Consider the following 23,495-nt stretch of genomic DNA (forward strand, 5'->3'; position numbering starts at 1 on the left):
ATCACATCCCCCAGGGACTGAGCAAGCCTGAACTAAGAGGCTTCTGCCTGTCATTTGCCCATTTCGGTGACCTTCAGCTCCTTACCACCCACGTGCTCCGCTTGCAGAAGCAGAGGCCTGCCCAGGTCCTAAAGGATTTTTTATCCAGAAAAGGGTGGTGTAGGGGAATCCCTGGAGGACCTGGGAGCAGCTCAGAGCCCATCACACTGTCCTGGGATGGAGATGGAAGTGTCCGCCTCTTTCCAGATCGCCCTGTCTGTCCACCACACCCCCACTTCCTGCTGCAGCCAGAACCTCTCCCCCACCGCCAGAGTGGACCTGGCCCTGTCACCCTCCTGCTTGAGTCCCTCCATGGCTCTCAGGTCCCATCCATGATGAGGCCGCAGCACATTTTGTAGGCTTACCTACGGCCACCCCCCATCCGAGCTCCACCCATGTCTACAGTTTTGCCAACCAGCCCTACTGTTTTTTCCTTCCAGGTCTCTGAGAACACAGTTCCTTTTTCCTGAATTATTTTTCTCTATCTTGTCCCTCTTTCCTTGGTAGACTCTTCCTTCAAGGTTTCAGGAGACTTTTCTGAGTCCTCCCCACCCTCTGTTCCCTGCCCCCAATGTGCTTCTCTCTTTCCTTTGGTGATCTAGTCACAGATTAATTCAGTGCCTATTTATGGAGTTCTTATTGCATCAGTCATGATGCCAGGATGGGAGGCCCCAGCGCTGGCAAAGTAAGCATTCTTGTTCAGTCACTCAGTCGTGTCCGACTCTTTGCGGCCCCATGGACAGCAGCACTCCAGGCTTCCCTGTCCATCACCAACTCCCGGAGCCTGCTCAAACTCGTTCATGGAGTTGGTGATGCCATCCAACCATCGCATCCTCTGTTGTCCCCTTCTCCTCCTGCTTTCAATCTTTCCCAGCATTGCAGTCTTTTCTAATGAGTCAGCTCTTCGCATCAGGTGGCCAAAGTATTGGAGCTTCAGCTTCAGCATCAGTCCTTCCAATGAATATTCAGGACTGATCTCCTTTAGCATTGACTGGTTTGATCCTCTTGCAGTCCAAGGGATTCTCGAGAATCTTCTCCAGAACCATAGTTTGAAAGCATCAATTCTTCAGCACTCAGCTTTCTTTATGGTCCAACTCTCATATCCATACCTGACTACTAGAAAAACCATAGCTCTCAGCTATGCAAACCTTTGTCAGCAAAGTGATGCCTCTGCTTTTTAATACAGAGACATTGAAGTTGTCTAGGTTTGTCACAGCTCTTCTTCCAAGGAGCAACTGTCTTTTAATTTCATGGCTGTAGTAACCGTCAGCAGTGATTTTGGAGCCCAAGAAAAGAAAGTCTGTCGCTGCTTCCACCTTTTCCCCTTCTATTTGCCATGAAGTGATGGGGCCAGATTGCTATCACTTCTACATGGGGCCTGCACTTTCTGGCTGCATCAGTGGCCCTCCCAGATCTTTATCCCCCAGGCCCTTGTCCCCCCAGATTCCTGTCTCCCCAGATGTCTGTTCCCCCACATCCCTGTGCACTGCAGTCTTGCCCTATTGTCATCATTTATGTGCTCACGTGCTATTCTCTCCGTGGTGGACCATCTGTGCCCAGTTTTGTGGAACAAACAAATGAAAGCGGCAGAGGCGGGGAGCAAGCTTACCGTCCACCAGCAGGAAAGGCCTAGCCCTCGGCCGGCCCCTTTGACCCAAGGGCCCCATTCAGCTCTGAAGGGCATGGGCTGCCCACCTCATTGAAGAAAGGGTTGTTCCCCATCTTGATCCGTGAGTGGTGCTGGTGGCCTGCAATGACCACCTTCACCACTGGTTTGATGTCGTTGCCCATCAGCTGCCGGGCTTCAAACACTTGTACTCGGACCTGCAGGGAGAGACCAGGGGAAACTGACGTTGGGGGTCCAGGCTCCTATTTGTCAAGGGGGACTCTCCTCTGAAAGAACAACGCTCTGGTAAGCAGCGTCTACTGCCGATGGAAAGTGGCCCCACAGCCCTGGGAAGGCTCTGGCTCCCTGTTTCCTCCTGTGGGAACTGTCACCTCCACTTCGCCCTATCATTTTGGGTGCACACAGGGTTTACTGAGTGGGAGGGACTTGTTACAGAATAGGGTCCAACATTTCTCAGTTGTTGTTTCGTTTTGTGTGTTTTAAATATTTATTTGACTGTACCAAGTCTCAGTTATGGCATGTAGGCTCTTTAGTTACAGCATGTGGGATCTAGTTCCCCGACCAGGGATTGAACCTGGGAGTCTTAGCCACTGGACCACCAGGGAAGTCCCACAGTATATTGTGTTTTATACTTGCGATCTTTTTACAGAATTGAACACTTTATTTAATTTTATTTAATTATTTATTTTTTACCAGAGATAAAGAAGTTTATTTCATAGTGATAAAAGGACCAGTTAATGAAGAGGATGTATAAAGATCATAAACATTTTTGTTTATACCCTTGTCAGGGTATAACAGATCTTCAGAATATATGAAGCAAAAACTGACAGAAGTATAAAGAGAAATAAACAAAAACTTTTCTCTCCATTGATATAGCAGGTGGGCAGAAAATCATCATGGTATAGTACATTTGAATAGCACTATCAATCAACTTGGCTTCCCCAGTGGCTCAGCAGTAAAGAACCCACCAGCCAAGGCAGGAGACTGGGTTCAATCCCTGGGTCGGGAAGATCCCCTGGAGAAGGAAATGGCAACCCACTCCAGTATTCTTGCCTGGGGAATTCCATGGACAGAGGAGGCTGGTGGGCCACAGTCCATGGGGTTGCAAAAGAACTGGACATGACTTAGAGACTAAACAACAATAACAACAATCAATCAAGTTGACCCGATGGACATTTATAGACTATTTGATCCAACAGGGGCAGAGTACAAATTATTCTTAAGTGTGCACAGAATATTTACCAAGAAAGACCATATTCTGGAACATAAAACATGTTTCAATAAATTAAAAAATAATCATTCAGGTTATGGTTTTTTTTTCACCATAGTAGTATTAATTTATTTTTTTCAGTGTTTATTGGAGTATAGTTGCTTTACAATGTTGTGTTGGTAGGAACTGAACATTTTAAACTTCTGTGCAGTTCAATCTATGATCTGTGTTTCTTCTTCTCTCCTGAGACTCAGTAAAGGTTCTCACCTGGAAGTGCTGAGGCTTTGGGGACAGAGCCTTGTGCACTGTGGCACTGGGAAACATCAGCTTCTGCTTAGCCACCTCTTGAGCTGTTATGGCCAGGAGGTCTTCATCACCTGGGGAAACAGCCCAGGGTGGGCTCTCACGGGGGGAGAGCAGGACACTTGGGGGCATGTCCCCCATTTCATCGTTCTGTCCTCAGTGTCCCCAGCGCTGGCTAAAATCACAGCCAGGAGGCCCTGGTAAGGACACATGACCCCCAGAACCCTCCGTGGTCCCCCCACCCTCGGTAACCCTGGGCCTCACTCTTCATGCATGGGTGGGGCACGCTCCTGGAAATGGCCATTCTTGCCTCCCTCTGCAGCCCGCTGGAGGCTGAGTCTTATGTCTACGGTGACAAGTAGACATATTGGGCAGGCGTCTGGAGATCTCACAATCCTATAGGCCTCAAGGGTTGGGTCTCCAAGATTCCCAAGAGCCCATCCAGCTATGGCTGGAGAAGGGCAGGGCTCAGCCCCGTGGAAGCACATACCGACCTTCTCCATATCCTTGTAGGTCGTAAGGGCTGCCTGTAAGGTGATGGTGCACTGCAAGGCAAAGGCAGGGAGCTGTAAGATCCTGCAATCCCTGGCAAGACCACAGCGCTGGAGCCTGGTCCATCGTGGCAGGAGTCACACCCAGCCATCCTGGGTGGGGTGATGCTGACCACGGCACTGGGCCACAGCAGGGGGGATGGTGCAGTCTGGGGTGGAGGGAGATTATGAGCTGATGGGGAGAGAGCCATGGGTCACTGCGGACGGGGGTTGAAGAACAGAGGAGGCGCGTGACACTGGTAGTGACAGAATAGAATGCCGCAGGGTGGGGACGAGAGAAGTGACTTGGGACCAGTCCAGAACCACTGATGCTAAACTAGCCCAGCGTCTCATGACGTCGTGTGGGAACTCCAGCAAACACCCAACTGACCTCCTGCCTCCAAGTGCCCTCACTGCTCATCCATCGTCAGAATTGACCCGTAAACTCCCTAAGTGCCCTAAACTATCAGAGTAAAGTCACAGCTTACCGCGTAGACCCCACGAGGCCCTTCACTTCTGGCCCCTGGCCACCACCCAGTCTCGGCTCTCCCACAGCCAAGCCCCCCCGCACCACCCCCAGTGCCGGCAGCGCAGGCAGCCCAGCCTCCTGAACATGCCGCGCTGCCTTCTTGTCCCCCAGCCTCCGCGCAAGCCCCTTATGGCCCTGCCAGGGGCTGTCTTTCTTCCCTCTCCGCTGGGCAAACCCATGTGCGGCTGTGCTCAGTCGCCCCGTCGTGTCCGACTCTGCGACCCCATGGACTACAGCCCAGCAGGCTCCTCTGTCCGTGGGGATCTTCCAGGCAAGAACATTGGAGTGAGTTGCCATGCCCTCTTCCAGGGGATCTCCCCAACCCAGGGATTGAACTTGTGTCTCCTGCATTTCAGGTGGATTCATCTGAGCCACCACGCCTCTCCTTAAAAACCATCTACAGGGCTTCCCTGGTGGCTCAGTGGTTAAGAATCCTCCTGCCAATGCAGGAGACACAGGTTTGACCCCTGGTCCAGGAAGATCCCACATGCCAAAAAGCAACTAAGCCCATGCCCAACAACTATTGAGCCTGTGCTCCAGAGTTCGGGAGCTGCAATTACTGAAATGCGAGTGCCCTAGAGCTGGTGCTCTGCAACTGCAGAAGCCATTGCAATGAGAAGCCTTCACACTGCAACTAGAGAGAAGCCCTTGCTTGCCACAAGTGGAGAAAAAGCCTGCGCAGTAACCAAGACCCAGCACAGCCCAAAATAAATAAATAAAACCACAGTAAAAATTTATTTTAATCTATAAAAGTGGAACTCTGACCTACACTCTGTTGCAATCAGCTCAGGAAATGAACCTGATACTCACAGTAACCAGCCCAGAAAGTCAGTTTGTTGTGAGTCAGACCTACAGAAAGTCAGACCCCCAGCTCTAGCATCAAATAACCAGGACTTGATTAATAACTGATGAATCACTTAATTTTGTTCCCACTTTTAGCTCAGGGCCAACGGGAGAAAGCCAAATATATACCCCTAAGCAGTCACATAGGGCACTCAGCTTCTAGCTGGTCCACTCACAGCTTCCCCCACATCAACAGCCTCCCGTCAGGACATACCAGAAGTCTTCCCTTTTTCTACCATAGAGTTTTCTCACTCCTCTGCCTGCCTTTGCATCTCTGTCAAATCCAAGTGCTGGTGGCTGACTTCCTTGTTATATCTGTTGTGGTTATTTAGTCGCTAAGTCATGTCCAACTCTTCTGTGACCCCATGGACTGTAATCCACCAGGCTCCTCTGTCCATGGGATTTCCCAGGCAAGAATACTGGAGTGGATTACCATTTCTTTCTCTAGGGGATCTTCCTGACCTAGGGATCGAACCTGTGTCTCCTCCATTGTGGGCAGATTCTTTACCACTGAGCAACCAGGGAAGCCCCTTGTTATACGTTAATAGCGAGCTCTGAATAAATCGCCTTTGCTTATTCTCATCTGGTTGGTCTTCATCGCCTCCTCTGTAAAGCCTTTCATTTTCTCTCAAGTGAAATCATTCATTCCCTCCTGACCTCAGTGAAGTAGCTTTACAGACCCCAGTACACATGTGCTGGAGGGCTTGTCATGTGAGTGACAACAGATGTGGTCCTCATTCAAGTTTGTATCCCAGGCCTAGCACCGTTGCTGACACCAGGGGACAACTGACTGAATACTGATCTCAATGGGTGGATGAAGGGTAGAGGGGTGAGTAGGTAGATGGAGAGTGTCGTGGAACCTGGGGAGATGATGACAAGTGTGATGGGTCCCCCAGGGTAGAAAATGTTCTCTGGGTTAGGGGGGACACTGAGACTCTGCTGCCGGGCATGGCCCAGCTTCATCAGCTGCCCCCCACTCCTTCAGCCACCCTCCCTGGGGCCCAACTCACGTCTGTGGGCATCATGGAATGGTTGAGCAGGGTCAGGTCATTCACAAAAAGGATCTTTCTTGGTTTTTTCACCAAGGGCTTGAGCAGTACTGTGGCCATGCCAATGAACCTAGGGAGACAGGGAGCAGGTGTGAGATCCTGAGCCACTGTCCCAGGCATAGCTTTATCCAGGGATGTCTTTTCCCTCCTTGAGGCTGTGCTGTCCAGACAGAAGGAAGGATGCAGTGATGGGGAGCATCCACTAGAGGGCGCAGGACTCTCAACTCTCTGGGAATTGGCTTGGGGGCTTCCTTGCCTGTGGACACCCTAGTTACTGGCTCTGCCATGCTGCGCTGAGCCCCTTTCCAGAAACTCTGCTCCCACCCTCCTCTGGAACAGGACCTGAGCCAAGGAACAGCTGATTGGACCAGGAGGTGGGCATCTGACCAAAGCTGGGCCAATCAAATTCTCTGTCCTAGGAATTTTGACCTGGGATGCCGTAGCTCAGACTCAGTAGGGCACTAGAATGGGGCTGTGATGAGAAACCAGTGTTGGGCAGAAAGAAACAGGTTTGAGATCCTGTGTCTTCAAAAGAGACAGAATGCTCCTGAGTCCCTAGTTTCCTAATTCTGTTTGATCTATCTATAATCCTAGCCTTGATACTTTTTTTTTTAGCTGTCTAGAGTGGGTTCTAGTCCTTGCATCTGAGTTATGGCTTAGAGGCTGGAGACACAGTAGATTTAGTCAGAGAATCAGGCTCCTCCTGCCCCTCTCTCTGGGGGAGCCTCACCTTTCCTTCTTCACTGAGCCCATGTCTCGAAGGGTGATTTGCAGGAAAGAGTCCTTCTGCAGCGGGTGGTTCCAGAGGTGCCAGATGAGCGTCTGGGGGAGCCACAGAGAGGTCAATATCCTCCCTCTGCCCCACCCCCTTCCCATCTTTCTAGGAAATGAGAAAAGATGCAGGTGAAGGTCTGACACTGTGTTTCTCTCAAACTGAGGACTCTCCCTCAAGTCCAGTTTCCTAAGAGGAGGCATTTGTTACCTTCACCCAGGAGCTGGGCATCCTACCTGAGCTCCTAGAGCTTAGCTGCAGTACTGGGGGCTTGTTAGTGGTTAAGCGGCTTGGGAATCAGGTGGTGGGACAAGGATGGATGAGATGAGGGGGGATCCTGCAGAGGGAGCCCTGTCTCTGGGAACATCAGGATGGCTGGTTGGACAAGATGAGTCCATCCCAGGGTGAGGAAGGAAGGCCAAGAGCTCTGAGCAGCTGTGGTTGCTATGGCCCTGAGACCCCACACAGACTTCTCAGCATAGAGTCTGCTCACAGGGCAAGATGCTCCAGCCATGGGAAGGCTGATGAGGCCCCTGTCCTCTCTCTAGACTTCTGAGCACAGTCAGTCTGGACCCAGACTGACTGCTGGGCTTGTCATCATCTCATCTGGGCTTTCCCTGATGTGTTTTACCTCATTCCACACGGGGTGATTGCCTTCCACCTCACGAGTTGTCCTCTTGACATCTGAAAAGACACCAAGGGGCCAGCATATGTGATAGGACATGTTTCAAAGTCTAGGTTCAAGTGAGCAGAGGTCAGACTCTTTAAGAAAACATCCAGTCTACATTGGCAGATGTGATGTGGCACTGATTCTAACTTTGGAGTTTTCTAAATTTCTCTCCTTTCGTTAAGAGTGACATCATCCCCATGTGACAGATAATGTTATGTGTTCATTTCATTTTCCTCCTGGGTACACAGTTCCCAGTCATCTCACACCAGGGTGGGGCCGGGTAACTCGTCCTGGCCAATGGAGCGTGGGGGCGATACTTAACTGCTGCCCGGATTGGCTCCCAAAGCTTCCCATGAGAGTCTCCATTCCCATCCCCACTCCTGTGTCCACTCTCACCGTCTGCTGGCAGAGCGATGCCTGGTGACTCTGCAGCCACCAGCAACAAGCAGCTGGTCCCCAATCTGCTATTTGGAGGAGTCATTCAGGATTGCTGCCTGATCTGTACCATTGACGTTAGACTTGGTTGTAAGCAAGGGGTGAACTTCTGCTGTGTTAAGGCACCGGGATTTAAGGGTTCCATTATTACCGTTGAGTAACAATCAACGGTAAAGTCAGTGTACCCTGAGACATCCTAAAACATCTCTAATGGGATAAAAGGTCTTTATCCACTACAATTTGTCTTCTCTAGAAACATCCTTAACAAAGAACAGTCCATAGCCCTGCAAAGAACCTCTAAATTGGTAAATCTGAGACTCTTCCCAAGGAACGAATATGTGTGTGAGGGCACGGTAACCCACTCCAGTATTCTTGCCTGGAGAATACCATGGACAGAGGAGCTTGGTGGCCTACAGTTCATGGGGTTGCAAAAAGCCATTCACCGGAAAAAAGGAAGGTGGAGGAGTCATAATGAGAACTCATAGCAATAAGGATGATAAATTTGAAAGATCCAGATGATGTCTACCTCATCTTCTGGTCACACAGCATCTTTTACACAGTAGGGCACCAATGGATCTAGTTTGCACTGGACACATGTTGCCTCTTGGGGGTCCTGGCTCTTACCTCTGAAGTACACGGACACGCAGGGTCTGGGTGGGGGGCTTAGGGGTGGGCTAATCTTGGCCGACTGCACGATAAGCCGCAGCATCTTCCCCACCTACTTCTCAATGTCCTTCTCAGGCGAAATTTCCTGTTTGGAGCACCTTGGTCCAGGGCTGCTCCTAGGGCTTATAGGGTGAGTAAGGTCTGTTGCTTAGCAACAGAGGTGATGTCACAAAGGTCGGTGGCTCTTGATTCTGGAGAGGAATGCAGAGAATGGAAAGAGGAATAAGTCATAGGGCATGATGAAGCCAGTGGCTTGAGGTGACCAGGGCTGTAGAAACAAAAGTTTGACTAAATTTCATTTCTCCTTCCCATTTTCTTTTCTCTCTCATTCTTACTGTCCTTCTAATTTCAAGATCAGGAAAAAGGGGAATATAAGCAAGATATCTGGACTGAATCATTGCCAAAGTCACACTGTTTCCATAAGAAAATAGAGAAGGGAAGTGAGTTGACAAAAGGAATAGGGAACTCAAAGATGATTTCAGTAGTGTTTCAGAAGTCCTTCCTAATGTGAAAGCAAACATTGAGGCCTCCCTTTTTCTAAAGAGGACATGAGCTTAGATAATGAGTCTCTCTTTAACCAAACTAGCTTACTCATTAACAAATTCCTATGCCAGCCAGCTGGGTTTGTAAGGTTAAAGAAAACTCTAAAGAAAAATCTCACTGACAATATAATCTTGTTGTGGTGTCTTGATTGCTCTCAAGGTCTCTCAGAGAAAGGAGCAGGTCATTGCTCTTGTTGTCCCTAAGCTTTTTCTACTTTAGGGTTGATCATTATATAACCTACATCTAACTACATCCAATAGTTAGTGTGAAAAAAATTTTTTTGTCAATTTATTTACTTGGCTGTGCCGGGTCTTAGTTGTGGCATGCGAACTTACTAAGACTTTTTTTGTTGTTTTTTGATGTGGACCATTTTTAAAGTCTTCATTGAATTTGTTTTATGTTTTGGTTTTTTGGCCACAGGTTATGTGGGATCTTAGTTTCCTGATCGGGGATGGAACCTGCACCCCTTGTATTGGGAGTGGGGAGTCTTAGCCACTGGATCCCCAGGGAAGTCCCATTAGCATAAAAATTAATGAATGTTTTTAAAATGTGTATTAGTTGATGAAACAATTTACCACTAAGCTTACTACACATTCTGAAACATGCATAGCATTCAAAGAACAACAACAATTTAAAAAAACCAGATTGGATGTGTGATTATGGTGCTAGGATTGCTTTTAGTCTTCCTTACAGTTTTTCTTGAAATCCAACAATGACACAATGCTTGTTGCTTTGTGAAAGATTTTCCAAACTAATCATGACACAAAAGGCAAACCCAGTAAAGGAAGAGGTTGATAGATTGGATCACATAACATTTAAGATTCTTGTATAGAAAAATATACCTTAAAAGGCAAATATCAAGGTAGGGAACATGCAACAGTTCTTATAATTCAATAAGAAAAAGATGAATACTCCAGAGAGAAATGGGCAAATTTCAGATTAGAGGATTGCCCAAACAGATGTTTAAAAAAAGATGCAAAAACAAATTCAACCTATTTACTAATCAAAGAAATGCAATGAGATACTGTTTGTCATTTTGCCAAATTGGACTCAGAAGCCCCCCAAACAAGAAAAATATGTAAAAAAATATTCAAGCTCATTAATAAGCAAAGAAATACAATAAGATACCATTTATCACCTCCCCGATCGGCAAAGAATGAAAAAAAAAAATGATTAACTTGGTGTGCTGAGGAAGGAAGAAGGGGCAGAGAAAACATACCAGTTCATACACTGTGCTGATCAGACATAAAGAGAAAAAAACAGCAGAATGCTGAAGCAAAATAAGTGCCAGGGCAAGAGAATTAAGGGTGGTGAAAGATGAACCAAAGGCTGCTCTTTTTCCGTCATCCTAATAATATTAACCTCTACATCTCTAAATAGTATATTTAAATAACATCTCTTGAATTTTTCACTTTAAGAGATTATCTACCAAGTCAGTTCTTTTACATCATCTTTCACTCCTTTCCCATCTCCCAGCTTCTCTCTCCCAAACTTTCCAACTCACCACTTTTAGACAGTATCTACCCGGGAGGAGGGCATGGCAACCCACTCCAGTATTCTTGCCTGGAGAATTCCATAACCAGAGGAGCCTAGAGGGCTAACATACAGTCCATGGGTCACAAAGAGTCAGACACAACTGACTTGCCATGCAGGCACCGTTGTTTATCTGCAGATTTAACTTTTATGCAGAGTGCATCATGAGAAACGCTGGACTGGACGAAGAAGCACAAGCTGGAATCAAGATTGCCAGGAGAAATATCAATAACCTCAGATATGCAGATGACACCACCCTTATGGCAGAAAGCAAAGAACTGAAGAGCTTGATGAAAGTGAAAGAGGAGAGTGAAAATGTTGGCTTAAAACTCAACATTCAGAAAACTAAGATCATGGCATCTGGTCCCAACACTTCATGGCAAATAGATGGGGAAACAATGGAAACAGTGACAGACTTTATATTTTTGGGCTCCAAAATCACTGCAGATCACAGTGACTGCAGCTGTGAAATTAAAAGACGCTTGCTCCCTGGAAGAAAAGTTATGACCAATCTAGACAGCATATTAAAAAGCAGAGACGCTACTTTGCCAACAAAGGTCTGTCTAGTCAAAGCTATGGTTTTTCCAGTAATCATGTATGGATGTGAAAGTTGGACTATAAAGAAAACTGAGCACTGAAGAATTGATGCTTTTGAACTGTGGTGTTGGAGAAGACTCTTGAGAGTCACTTGGACAGCAAGGAGGTCCAACCAATCTATCCTAAAGGAAATCAGTCCTGAATATTCATTGGAAGGACTGATGCTGAAGCTGATAATCCAATACTTTGGCCACCTGATGTGAAGAACTGACTCATTTGAAAAGACCCCGATGCTGGGAAAGATTGAAGGCAGAGGAGAAGGGGACGACAGAGGATGAGATGGCTGGATGGCATCGCGGACTCAACGGACATGAGCTTGAGTAAACTCCGGGAGTTGGTGATGGACAGGGAGGCCTGGCATGCTGCAGCCCATGGGGTCGCAAAGAGTCAGACACAACTGAGCGACTGAACTGAACTGAACTGAACTGAACTGTTGCTTATCACAAATGATGACAGGTTTAGCACACCTGCCTTTTCTGCAAGCTGTTTTCATTCACATCTCATTTGGGGGCTAAATCTATACTGTATTTGGTATTTTCTTTTTATGATAATACATTTTTTTTTCAGTGGGCTTCCCAGGTGGTGCAGAGGTAAAGAATCTGCCTGCCAATGCAGGAGACTCAAGAGATGCGGGTTCAATCCCTGAGTGGGGAAGCTCCCCTGGAGGAGGGCATGGCAACTCACTCCAGTATTCTTGCTAGAGTATTCCATGGACAGAAGAACCTGGTGGGCTACAGTCCACGGGGTTGCAAAGAGATGGACACCACTGAAGCAACTAAGTACAACCACAAAGTCTAATCTCTGCCTTGAGGGCAGCACTGCCTCGCTTTAACTTCTTAAGGGTAGGGCCATCTTGACACATCTTTGCAGGGACCAGCAAGCAGCACTCCACAAATTATTTATTTTTAATAGTTTGTTTTTTTTAGAGCAGTTTTAGGCTCACAGCAACTTTTAATTTTTACATGTATTTTTATTGTGGCTGTTTCTCGAGTAAATTCCTTTTTTTAATTTTTTAAGTCTCGTTGCTTTACAGTATTGTGTTAGGTTCAGGCAGGCAGCATAAGGAGTAAATTCCTAAGGAACACAACCTGGTAGGTAAGGGATGAGCTTTGCGGAGTGGAAAATAGGTTGCCCTGCCTCCCGGCCCTGGCCAGGCAATCTACAAAGCAACAGTGGGGGGCAGCGAGAATAGGGGCTGCAGGAGCCAGCCTCCTTCCTCACCCTCATTTTTCCTGCTGAAGATGCAAGAACCCATACTCTGAACTCTGTGCTGTCTGCAGGCGAGGCCTGCATGCGTTCTCAGTTCAGTTCAGTAGCTCAGTCACATCTGATTCTTTGCGACCCCAGGGACTGCAGCACGCCAGGCCTCCCTGTCCATCACCAACTCCTGGAGCTTACTGAAACGCATGTCCATTGAGTTGGTGATGCCATCCAACTATCTCATCCTCTGTCAGCCCCTTCTCCTCCTGATTCGCTAGTTGGATCTCCTTGCAGTCTAAGGGACTCTCAAGAGTCTTCTCCAACACCACAGTCCAAAAGCATCAATTCTTCAGTGCTCCGCCTCCTTTATAGTCCAACTCTCACATCCATACATGTTTACTGCAAAAACATAACTTTGATTAGATGGACCTTTGTTGGCAAAGTAATGTCTCTGCTTTTTAATATGCTGTCTAGGTTGGACACAACTTTTCTTCCAAGGAGCAAGCATCTTTTAATTTCATGGCTGCAGTCACCACCTGCAGTGATTTTGGAACCCAAGAAAAGAAAGTCTGTCACTGTTTCCATTGTTTCCCCATCTATTTGCCACGACGTGATGGGACCAGACGCCATGATCTTAGTTTTCTGAATGTTGAGTTTTAAGCCAACATTTTCACTCTCCTCTTTCACTTTCATCAAGAGGTTCTTTAGTTCTTCTTCGCTTTCTGCTGCATATCTGAGGTTATTGATATTTCTCCCGGAAGTCTTGATTTCAGCTTGTGCTTCATCCAGCCCGGCATTTTGCATGATGTACTCTGCATATAAGTTAAATAAGTAGGGTGGCAACATACAGCCTTGACGTACTCCTTTCCTGATTTGGAACCAGTCTGTTGTTCCATGTCCAGTTCTAACTGTTGCTTCTTGACCTGAATACCCATTTCTCAGAAGGGAGGTAAGGTGGTCTGGTATTCCCACCTTTTGAAGAATTTTCCAGTTTGTTGTGATCCACGGTCAAAGGCTTTGGCTAGTCAATAAAGCAGAGGTAGAGGTTCCCTGGAGAAGGCAATGGCACCCCACTCCAGTACTCTCTCCTGGAAAATCCCATGGCCGGCGGAGCCTCGTAGGCTCCGCGGTCCACGGGGTCACGAAGAGTCGGACACGACTGAGCGACTTCACTCTCACTTTTCACTTTGTCCTGCATTGGAGAAGGAAGTGGCAACCCACTCCAGTGTTCTTGCCTGGAGAATCCCAGGGACGGGGGAGCCTGGTGGGCTGCCGTCTATGGGGTCGCACAGAGTCAGACACGACTGAAGCGACTTAGCAGCAGCAGCAGCAGAGATTCCCTTGCAGCAGCATCGTTTCCGGGTTTTGCGGCTCACCGCCCCTCCCTTCCCAGCTGGAATCCACTTCCGTGTTTTGCTCCGTGCCCGGGGCGCCAGGGCGTGGAAGCGGTAACGCGCACGCGCACAGGGATCCGGCCCGGGCCGAGCGCGCGGCCGGACGATTGCGGGTGAGGGAGAGTCGGTCCTGGCCGGGATGGCGGGCCTGAGGGGTCGTGGTCCGGGTCGGAGCGGGCAGGGGGACTCGGCTAGGATCTCCCGGCTCCCGGGACATGCGGGGGCCGGGCGCTAGAGCCCGGGTCCTGGCGGTCTGGGTCGGACGATCGTGTAGGGCCGGGGGCGGGCTCGGGCCGCCGTGACGCGGGCACTTAGCCCGGCCGGGGCGGGCGGGAGGCGGGTGCGAGGCGGCTCCTCCTCGCCGCGAACTCTCGGTGACCTTGGCCAAGTCACTCCATCCCCTTGAGCCGGCGCCTGTGTCTGTGAAGTGCGAATTACGAGCCCTGCCTGCCTGCTAGAGCGGTTTTGAGGCTCGGGGGCAGGACCCCCGAGGGTACCTGGGGTAGAGGGCGGTTCCCTGGGGACCACCTGGGCCTTGGGTGAGGGAGAGGGGCCTTCCCGGCGTAGCATTTTGTTACAGACTTTGGGGAAGACCGCTCATCTGTAGATTTTTAAAACTCCAGAGCATTATGAAGTAGTTAAAAAACTTTTGTTTAACACAAAGGAGAGACGTCAGGGCTTCCCCGAGGCCCACGTTGCGCAACTGTTTCAGCAATGCTCACGCTCCGGCCGGAGACGGCTCCATGAGAATGGTTCGCAGCCGTCGAGACCCTTAACTGTGGAATTAGTACTATTTGTGATTCCTCTTGTTTGCCAAAACCCGTTGCGCCCACCTGGGAAATTGTGGCGCTGGCCAAGCCAGCCTAGTATCTGTCCACGTGAGGCAGTCCCCCAGCTTCCCAATGGACCGAATTGTAGAGACTGAGGATGGAGGGGGCGCCATAGCCGTTTTGGGTGGTGGAGTGGGGTCTCAGGAACCCTCCCGACGCGGGCAAGGGTCTGCAGTGTGACAGATGTGTAATTATATAATACTCAACTGCCAGTGGTAGAAGGTCACTAAAATAAGAAGCCTATTAAGATGTCCTAGGTTGGAAGAAATTCAGAGCGTTTGAATTGACTTGAACTGAAACTTTTCACCACAGGTGACTAGCATGCAGATAACCATTCTCTGACCTGCTGCCCCTCTTCTGACATGGCCCACCGCGGTGGGGAGAGGGACTTCCAGACTTCAGCGCGGCGCATGGGCACCTCTTTGCTCTTCCAGCTCTCAGTGCATGAGCGGGAGCTGGACCTGGTGTTTCTGGATCACAGCTATGCTAAGCCGTGGAGTGCCCACCCCGATGCCAGCAGTGCCCGCCCCACCCGTATGCTCTTTGTTACTCCGCGGAGACAGCATGAAAGTACCATGTGAGTTTGGCCTTCTCTCCTATGGGCTGCGGTCACCCTAACTGGGCAGTAATCAGCTGGGGATTAGAGTGGATTATTGTGGGAGATTAGGGGTGGGGTGGGGCATGGATGTTTAATTCAGCATCCTTCTTAACCATCCTGAGGATGTCAGGCCTCTTGGTGAACATCTGGATTCAAGACATCTAATGAGTTAGGAAGGCAGGATATCCAAAGGAAAGCAAACAGCTGATTGCATTTAGGATAAGAGGACTTGTGTGGAAAGAGGAATTGAAGAGGATTATTTAAACGGAAGAAAAAGATGGAAGAGTTGACTTTTAAAAATTGTCACATAGGATTAGACTCATTCCTAAAATAGCCCAGTGTTCTGGCTCCAACACTGGCAAGTAACCTTTTTATGGTAATTTGATTTGTTTTTCCTCCATTCACCTGCAAAGCTTAGGAGCACATGCGCACCACTTTTCTTTCCCTCTTGTTATAGAACTGTCACCATGGGTTGATCTTAACCCTTCTTAGATCTGGTTATATTTTCAGCCCACCTACATAATAGGGTCAGGAATTTTTTCATAAACTTACCATGTAGTGTGTGATACAGTTACATTTGGTCTATGCAAACTTGTTTAGCAATTCTTTTGAGCTTTAAGGCATTCTGATTACCTTGGAACACAAGGTGTTTCAAGATTTAGTGATCTATTCTATTTTGATGATAAAATCATACCCCTAATAATTTTATAAACTTTTTTGGGGAGGAGTTGTTTTTGTTTGTCTCAATCTGACCTGATGTTTAATCTCTCTAGCACAGGTTTTAGGTTTGCTGGAAAACAGAGATCTTGTGCTTAGCTTCTTTTGATCCCCCAGTGAGCCTTAATGAGCTAGAAGTGCCATGACCTGTGTTTGTTTAACACATGTAGCATAGTGGTTTTTATTTCACTTCCCAGCGAGTGCCTCATTTTGTTGGCCTGTTTTGGATGTACAGGTCACAGGATCTGTGATTTTAGAGAATAATTGAGCATAATCCTGATGCTTCTCATCAAGGGCATCACTGAAGAGCTCTTTTAAATAGAATTGCAAGTCTCTCTCTTAGTTATGTAATAGCTTCTTGTAAACATTGAAATTCCTGTATTTAAATCTCATGATTATTTTCTTAAAGTGAAATTTTGTGGACTTGGTCATTTCAATACTCAGAAAATTACTTCCTCTTATAGACTGGCTCCATATATGGGCCCTGTAAGTGGGAGTTTGGCATATTTTAGGAGCTGTTTTTAGGCCACTGGATCTGGAAGGTGGTTGCAGTGGGGGCGTAAGTGGGAGCTAGGGGAGAAGCTGGCAGTGGCTACCTCATGTAGGAATTTGATTCTCAGAGTTGGTGAGAAGTCATTGAAGGATTTTAAGCTAGAGATTGAATTTATATTTAAAAAGATCACTTTGAATTTTTGTTGAATACATGATAGTGCTGAAGTGGAATAGATAAGGCCTGGCTAGGAGACCATTGCAGAGTGGTCAGGGTCGGAGATCATGAGCCTTGATGGGACAGGCATATTACAAGTGGGGAAAGAGGGATGGCCTTGAGGTGTATTTCTTGGGTAGATCCAACATGACCTGCTGTGGTGAGTTGGCAAGAGTGACCAGGATTAAGGGGAAAAGAAGGGAGGATGACTCTCATGTTTCTGGCTCAGTAGTGCCATTAGTTGGGAGGGACCCCAGAAAGATAGGGTTGGAATTGTGACATCAGAACTTCTTTTTCAGGCATCCAAGTCTAAGTACCTTGCCCAAAGTCTGGTCCACAAAAGATAATCAGCTCTTTCACCCACCACCAAATCCAGCTGCACATTATTTCACTTCATTTTATAATGATGTAATTATTCTAGCCATTGGGAATGTATACAGTAGCATCATTGAGGTCAAAAAGTTAAAGTGACATTTGCTAGATAGCCAGTAGACCAGTGTGATTGACACCGTATTTTGGGTGCATCACATATTGCAGTGAAAAACACAGCACTAGGATTTCATTAACATTTTATTTATTTTTTTCATTAATGTTCTAAAATACGAAAGATTTTTCAGGTATCCACTTGTGTTTGTTTCTGTTGTGGGCTCCTTACAGAGTGAGTAAGCTAAGGTGTCTGTCTGCGTTCTCAGCGATCTGTCTTAGACAATCATGGGCTTTTACAGCATGTCATTAGCTATTGGTTGAGTTGGTAAGGAAAGGAAAATTTGTATGAATAATTTAGAACTTTAGACCAACATTGCCTGACAGACTCTGTAGTAACAGAAGTGTTCTGTACCTGCTTCATCTAATATGGTAGCCTTAGGCAGACATTTCTTTTTTTTTTCCTTGGAGAGAAAAGAAAGAAATGCAAAAAGGCAAAATGGTTGTCTGAGGAGGCCTTACAAGTAGCTGTGAAAAGAAGAGAAGCCAAAGGCAAAGGAGAAAAGGAAAGATAGACCCATTTGAATGCAGAGTTCCAATAGCAAGGAGAGATAAGAAAGCCTTCCTCAGGGATCAATGCTAAGAAATAGAGGAAAACAATAGAATGGGAAAAGACTAGAAAATCTCTTCAAGAAAATTAGAAATACCAAGGAAACATTTCACACAAAGATGGGCACAATAAAGGACAGAAATGATATGGACCTAACAGAAGCAGAAGATATTAAGAACAAGTGGCAAGAATACACAGAAGAACTGTACAAAAAAGATCTTCACGACCCAGATAATCACGATGGCGTGATCACTCACCTAGAGCCAGACATCCTGGAGTGGGAAGTCAAGGGGGCCTTACCAAGCATCACTACGAACAAAGCTAGTGGAGGTGATGGAATTTCAGTTGAGCTATTTCAAATCCTAAAAGATGATGCTGTGAAAGTGGTGCACTCAATATGCCAGCAAATTTGGAAAACTCAGCAGTGGCCACAGGACCGGAAAAGGTCCGTTTTCATTCCAATCCCTAAGAAAGGCAATCCCAAAGAATGCTCAAACTACCACACAATTGCACTCATCTCACACACTAGCAAAGTAATGCTCAAAATTCTCCAAGCCAGGCTTCAACAGTACATGAACTGTGAACTTCCACATGTTCAAGCTGGATTCAGAAAAGACAGAGGAACCAGAGATCAAATTGCCAGCATCCGTTGGATCATCGAAAAAGCAAGAGAGTTTCAGAGAAACATATACTGCTGCTTTATTGACTATACCAAAGCCTTTGACTGTGTGGATCACTGATCTGCCTCCTGAGAAACCTGTATGCGGGTCAAGAAGCAACAGTTAGAACTGGACATGGAACAACAGACTGGTTCCAAATTGGGAAAGGAGTATGTCAAGGCTTTATATTGTAACCCTGCTTATTTAACTTATATGCAGAGTACATCATGAGAAACGCTGGGCTGGAAGAAGCACAAGCTGGAATCAAGATTGCCAGGAGAAATATCAATAACCTCAGATATGCAGATGACACCACCCTTATGGCAGAAAGCGAAGAAGAACTAAAGAGCCTCTTGAAAGTGAAAGAAGAGAGTGAAAATGTTGGCTTAAAACTCAACATTCAGAAAACTAAGATCATGGCATCCGGTCCCATCACTTCATGGGAAATAGATGGGGAAACAATGGAAACAGTGACAGACTTTCTTTTCTAGGGCTCCAAAATCACTGCAGATCACAGTGACTGCAGCCATGAAATTAAAAGATGCTTGCTCCTTGGAAGAAAAGTTATGACCAACCTAGACAGCATATTAAAAAGCAGAGACATTACTTTGCCAACAAAGGTCTGTCTAATCAAGGCTATGGTTTTTCCAGTAATCATGTATGGATGTGAAAGTTGGACTATAAAGAAAGCTGAGCACCGAATAATTGATGCTTTTGAACTGTGGTGTTGGAAAAGAGTCTTCAGATACCCTTGGACTGCAAGAAGATCCAACTAGTCAATCCTAAAGGAAATCAGTTCTGAATATTCACTGGAGGGACTGATGCTGAGGCTCCATTACTTTGGCCATCTGATACAAAGAGCTGACTCATTTGAAAAGACCCTGATGCTGGGAAAGATTGAAGGCCGGAGGAGAAGGGGATGACAGAGGATGAGATGGTTGGATGGCATCACCGACTCAGTGGACATTAGTTTGAGTCAACTCCGGGAGTTGGTGATGGACAGGGAGGCCTGGTGTGCTACAGTCCATGGGGTCGCAAAGAGTCGGACACGACCGAGCAACTGAACTGAACTGAACTGAGGCAGACATGTCTCTTGAGCTCTTGAAATATGGCTTGTGTGACTGAGGAAATGAATTTTTTATTTTATTTAATTGTTATTAAGTTAAATATTTGCATGTGGCTTATAGCTACGGTATTGAAAAGCACCTTTAGGCAATCAACTATATGCTTATGGAATATACTTGTCTTTTTAAAAAATAGCTCTTTGTCAGTTTTACATAAGCTCACTTAAAATGACTTTGTCTTTCCCTTTCATATACCAGTATGTCCCAGAGATCTAGATACGTGTGGGAAAGGTAACTTTAGATCCTAATTTTCTGTGGACATAGTGTGCTTACGCATATTTTAAAGCTGATTAAGGACTTCCTGGGCAGTCCAGTGATTAAGATTCTGCCCTCACCAGTGCAGGGGCCACAAGTTTGATCCCTGGTCAGGGAGTTAAGATCCCACAATCTGCATGGTACAGCCAAAAAATATAAATAGATAAAAAGCTGATTATGTTAAAGAGACATGTGTGAAATATGTGTGGCTGGTTCTATTTCCTTACTGTTACAGTGAATCAGATGTCCCAATAGATGTGGAGACAGTCATATCCACCCCTGTGCCACTCTATGACAATCAGAAGGCACGCAGTGTGATGAATGAGTGTGAACGGCACGTCATCTTCGCCAGGACCGATGCAGATGCCCCTCCCCCGCCCGAGGACTGGGAGGAGCATGTCAACAGGTAGGTTGCTTCTGAGCGGACGGGGCACTCACTACAGGGTTCATGGTCAGTGCATTGTAAATATCTTGTATCGTTGTCATTGAAACATATTTTTAGGAGTTTATTTCATTTGCAGCCATAGGAGTCAGAATGTTCTCCTGTCTTTGTAACTCTCAGCTCATTCTGCAGTGGGCTCCCTGGGAGGAGAGCTTGTGTCTCAGCCATCTTTGCATCCCTGACACCTCGGACATTGCCTGGCACATAGTAGGCAAGTAGTAAGTGTTAACTGAATGTATAAATGAGTCAAATTTGATAGGTGTGACTTGCTCTGTAGTGTATATAGTACACGTTATGATACGGGGGTTAGCCAGGCTACCAAAAAAGATTAAATGTCCACTTGTATGATACTTATAGTGTCTATAACTAGAGTAGTGAAAATATTTTGGAGTCTTATGAAAGGCTAATAGATGTTTGACTTGAGTGACTTTTAAAGATAGATTTGTAGTCTGTGGTTTTGGGGGAGCACCTCAACCTGTTTTCATGAGTTTGCTGGCTAGTTTTGCTCTCTTATATCCTACTGACCCTGGGGACTCAACATTCCTCTTTAGGTCATTTGTTGTTGTTTGTTTGGCAAACATTTGTTTATCTTGTATTTGTTGCATAAAACTTTATGAAAGTAAAATTTACATAGCATACAATTCACTTATATAATATGTACAACCAGTGATTTTTAGTATATTCATCACTGCAGTCAATTTGATGAACGTTTTCCTTACCCTCAAAAGAAACTCCTTACCCGTTAATGGTCACTTCCCATTTCCTCCCAACCCCTGGCAACCACAGTCTACTTTCTGTCTCTCTAAACTTACCTTTTTGAAACATTTTATAGAATCATACAGAACATGGTCTTCTGTGACTGGATTCTTTCACATAGCGTAATGTTTTCAGGACTCATCCATGTTGAAGCATGTGTCAGTGGTTCATTCCTTTTTAATGCTGAATAATATTCCACAGTACGGAAGTGCCACATTTTGTTTATCCATTCATCTGTCGATGGATATTTGGGTTGCTAATGGTTTTTTGGCTACTGTATATGAGTAATGTCACTATGAATATTCATTTACTTGTTTTTGTATGGATATACATTTTCATTTTTCTTGAATATATACCTAAGAGTGGAATTGCTGTGTCATATGATAACTTGTGAGAAATCTTCAGGTTCTTCTCCCAAAGGACTGCATCATTTTGCATTCCCACCAGCAGCGTATGAGGGTTCCAGTTTCTCCACATCTTTGCCAACATTTGTTTTTCATCTGTCTTTTTCTTATTATGACCGTTCTAGCAAGTGTGAAATGACATCTCATTGTGGTTTTAATTTACATTTCCCTCGTGGCTCTCTCTATATGTATTTATCTTCTAAGGGAATGTTAAGGTCTTTACATCAGGAGTTGGAAAGTAGTAAACGTGCCATAATGTTGGAGGGCGCTTACTTTATGATAATGGAGGAAAAAGAAGTAATTTGGTAGGAAGAAGGGCAGGAAAGTTCCAGGCTCGTTGGAATGGTTCATGAGTTTGGTTGGAAGCAGGGAATGACACTGAGCTGGTGTGCCCGTGTGATCAGGTGGTGGCTGGTGAGGGTGGAGCAGTTCTGCACCCTGGTTGAAGATCTTGTGGAGAAGTTCTTCGGGGTCTTGAATTGGAATTAGTCTTGTGCCCTAAGAAGGGGAAGTGCTCTCTAGAGCTTCAGATAAAGAGGAACATTGCTGTGAATGAAGGTCGAGTACTAGAATATTGCCAGGGTCAGAGCTCAGCAAAATTGTTTATCACCATTGTCACAGTTAATAACTGACAATACTGACAGTGGTGGTAACAAAGGAGAACTCAGGTTTGTCGCGTGCCCTCTAGGTGCCAGGCGGCGTACCGAGTGCCTCACACGCGTTGTCTCTCTTAAACCTCCCAGCTCCCCTGGGCGCATCCCTTCTGTGTCTGCTCTAGGGGTGAAGAGACTGAGCCCCGGCAGGGGAGGGGCTGCTAGGAGGTGGTGGAGCGGGTTGTCAGAGCGCGCAGTCTGACTGGGGCCCGTGCTGGCCCCTGCTGTGCCCTTTCTCTAAGGGCAGTGAAGAGAGACCAGTGATGGCCGGACAGGGTGGCTTCACGCAGATATGTGTCCTCGTGGTGTTATTGCTTGCCTTGTCCTCAGTCTGCAGTTTCAGAAGCTGCGTAGGAGAATTGCATGAATTGTTCTATCAGTTCACCCTTGGTCTGGACAAAGGGTTTTGGGCGCGCTCGTCACGCTTACCAAAGTCATCAGAGACTTAATAATACGTAGGAATGCCAGTTTCTTAATTTATAAGCAGAGATCCAGCTGCACGGCAGATGAGATACTGGGGCAGCCTGGCCCAGAGCCTTGATGCTCGATAGGAGAGTCTGGGAAGCTGTTCTCTTCCAGAGGTGGCTGGCTGGTAGACCGTCTGCGCAGGAGGTGCCCTCCTTCAGCAGGGTAGCTGGGTGACAGTAGGCCAACAGTAGGCTGGGCACACCTTCACCTGCCCAGTCCTGGAGAAAAACACTCAAAGGTTCTACTCTTTGGCTCCTCTTTCTCCATGTGGACCTCCACACCTGTGTTAAGCCATTGCCACAGATTGGTATGATTAATTAGCGCTCAGTTTATCTCAGATTATGTGCTTTTTAGTGTCTGATGAGATTTTGGAGGCGTCCTTCTCTCATTAGCAACAGGCTTACATCTTCAGGTACATCACTGTTGCACACAGCTAATTTCATTATTTGATGATACTTAACTGGCTTCAGTCTGAGAGGTCACCATTTTTATGACCTCGTCCGCAAATTCTGGATCTGTAGGCTGTTTGGAGGTTGTAGTTAGTTCTCTCTGCTCTGAGTATTATCATCTGTTGCCATTCTTTCACTTGATTTTATTGTTAAATTGCTGCTTCTTTTCTTCCATGTATAAAATCATGTAAAGTTACAGTTTGCTACATCAAGAACTCATATAGGACAGCCCCCTAGAAATGTATTTTTCCTCGGAGAGATGACTGATCTATCAGGGAGTCAGAAACTTACTTTTCTTTTTTAGTGCCCCATTTTGCCCCCCTGAATTATTTCAGTGGCAGATAGCTTCGGACCACTTCTTTTTTTCGGCAGAGCCACGCAACATCAGGATCTTAGCTCCCTAGCCAGGGATCGAGCCCATGCCCCCTGCACTGGGAGCATGCAGTCCTAACTACTGGACC

At 46.6% G+C, this 23,495-nt stretch overlaps 2 protein-coding genes across 4 annotated transcripts in view; one reads left to right on the forward strand and one right to left on the reverse strand.

Annotated features, from left to right (window-relative positions):
- The window catches only part of FER1L5 (fer-1 like family member 5), a 54,131-nt gene extending 45,415 nt beyond the window's left edge, over nucleotides 1-8,716 (reverse strand). The window contains exons 1-7 of the mRNA XM_043917206.1: nucleotides 8,632-8,716; nucleotides 7,534-7,586; nucleotides 6,861-6,952; nucleotides 6,092-6,200; nucleotides 3,670-3,724; nucleotides 3,144-3,253; nucleotides 1,735-1,863 (exon numbers count right to left, since the gene is read on the reverse strand). Of these exons, the coding sequence (XP_043773141.1) occupies nucleotides 1,735-1,863; nucleotides 3,144-3,253; nucleotides 3,670-3,724; nucleotides 6,092-6,200; nucleotides 6,861-6,952; nucleotides 7,534-7,586; nucleotides 8,632-8,716 (633 nt within the window). The remainder of the gene's footprint in view (nucleotides 1-1,734; nucleotides 1,864-3,143; nucleotides 3,254-3,669; nucleotides 3,725-6,091; nucleotides 6,201-6,860; nucleotides 6,953-7,533; nucleotides 7,587-8,631) is intronic.
- Nucleotides 8,717-13,962: 5,246 nt separating this feature from the next.
- Nucleotides 13,963-23,495, forward strand: part of KANSL3 (KAT8 regulatory NSL complex subunit 3) — a 41,454-nt gene continuing 31,921 nt past the window's right edge. For 2 of the 3 annotated variants that reach the window (XM_043918706.1, XM_043918708.1), the window contains exons 1-3: nucleotides 13,963-14,053; nucleotides 15,083-15,347; nucleotides 20,098-20,268. In XM_043918706.1, the coding sequence (XP_043774641.1) occupies nucleotides 15,133-15,347; nucleotides 20,098-20,268 (386 nt within the window). In that variant the 5' untranslated portion in view covers nucleotides 13,963-14,053; nucleotides 15,083-15,132. The other variant, XM_043918707.1, reaches the window with a different exon arrangement.

Source organism: Cervus elaphus, chromosome 11, assembly GCF_910594005.1.
Source record: "Cervus elaphus chromosome 11, mCerEla1.1, whole genome shotgun sequence".
NCBI lineage: Eukaryota > Metazoa > Chordata > Mammalia > Artiodactyla > Cervidae > Cervus > Cervus elaphus.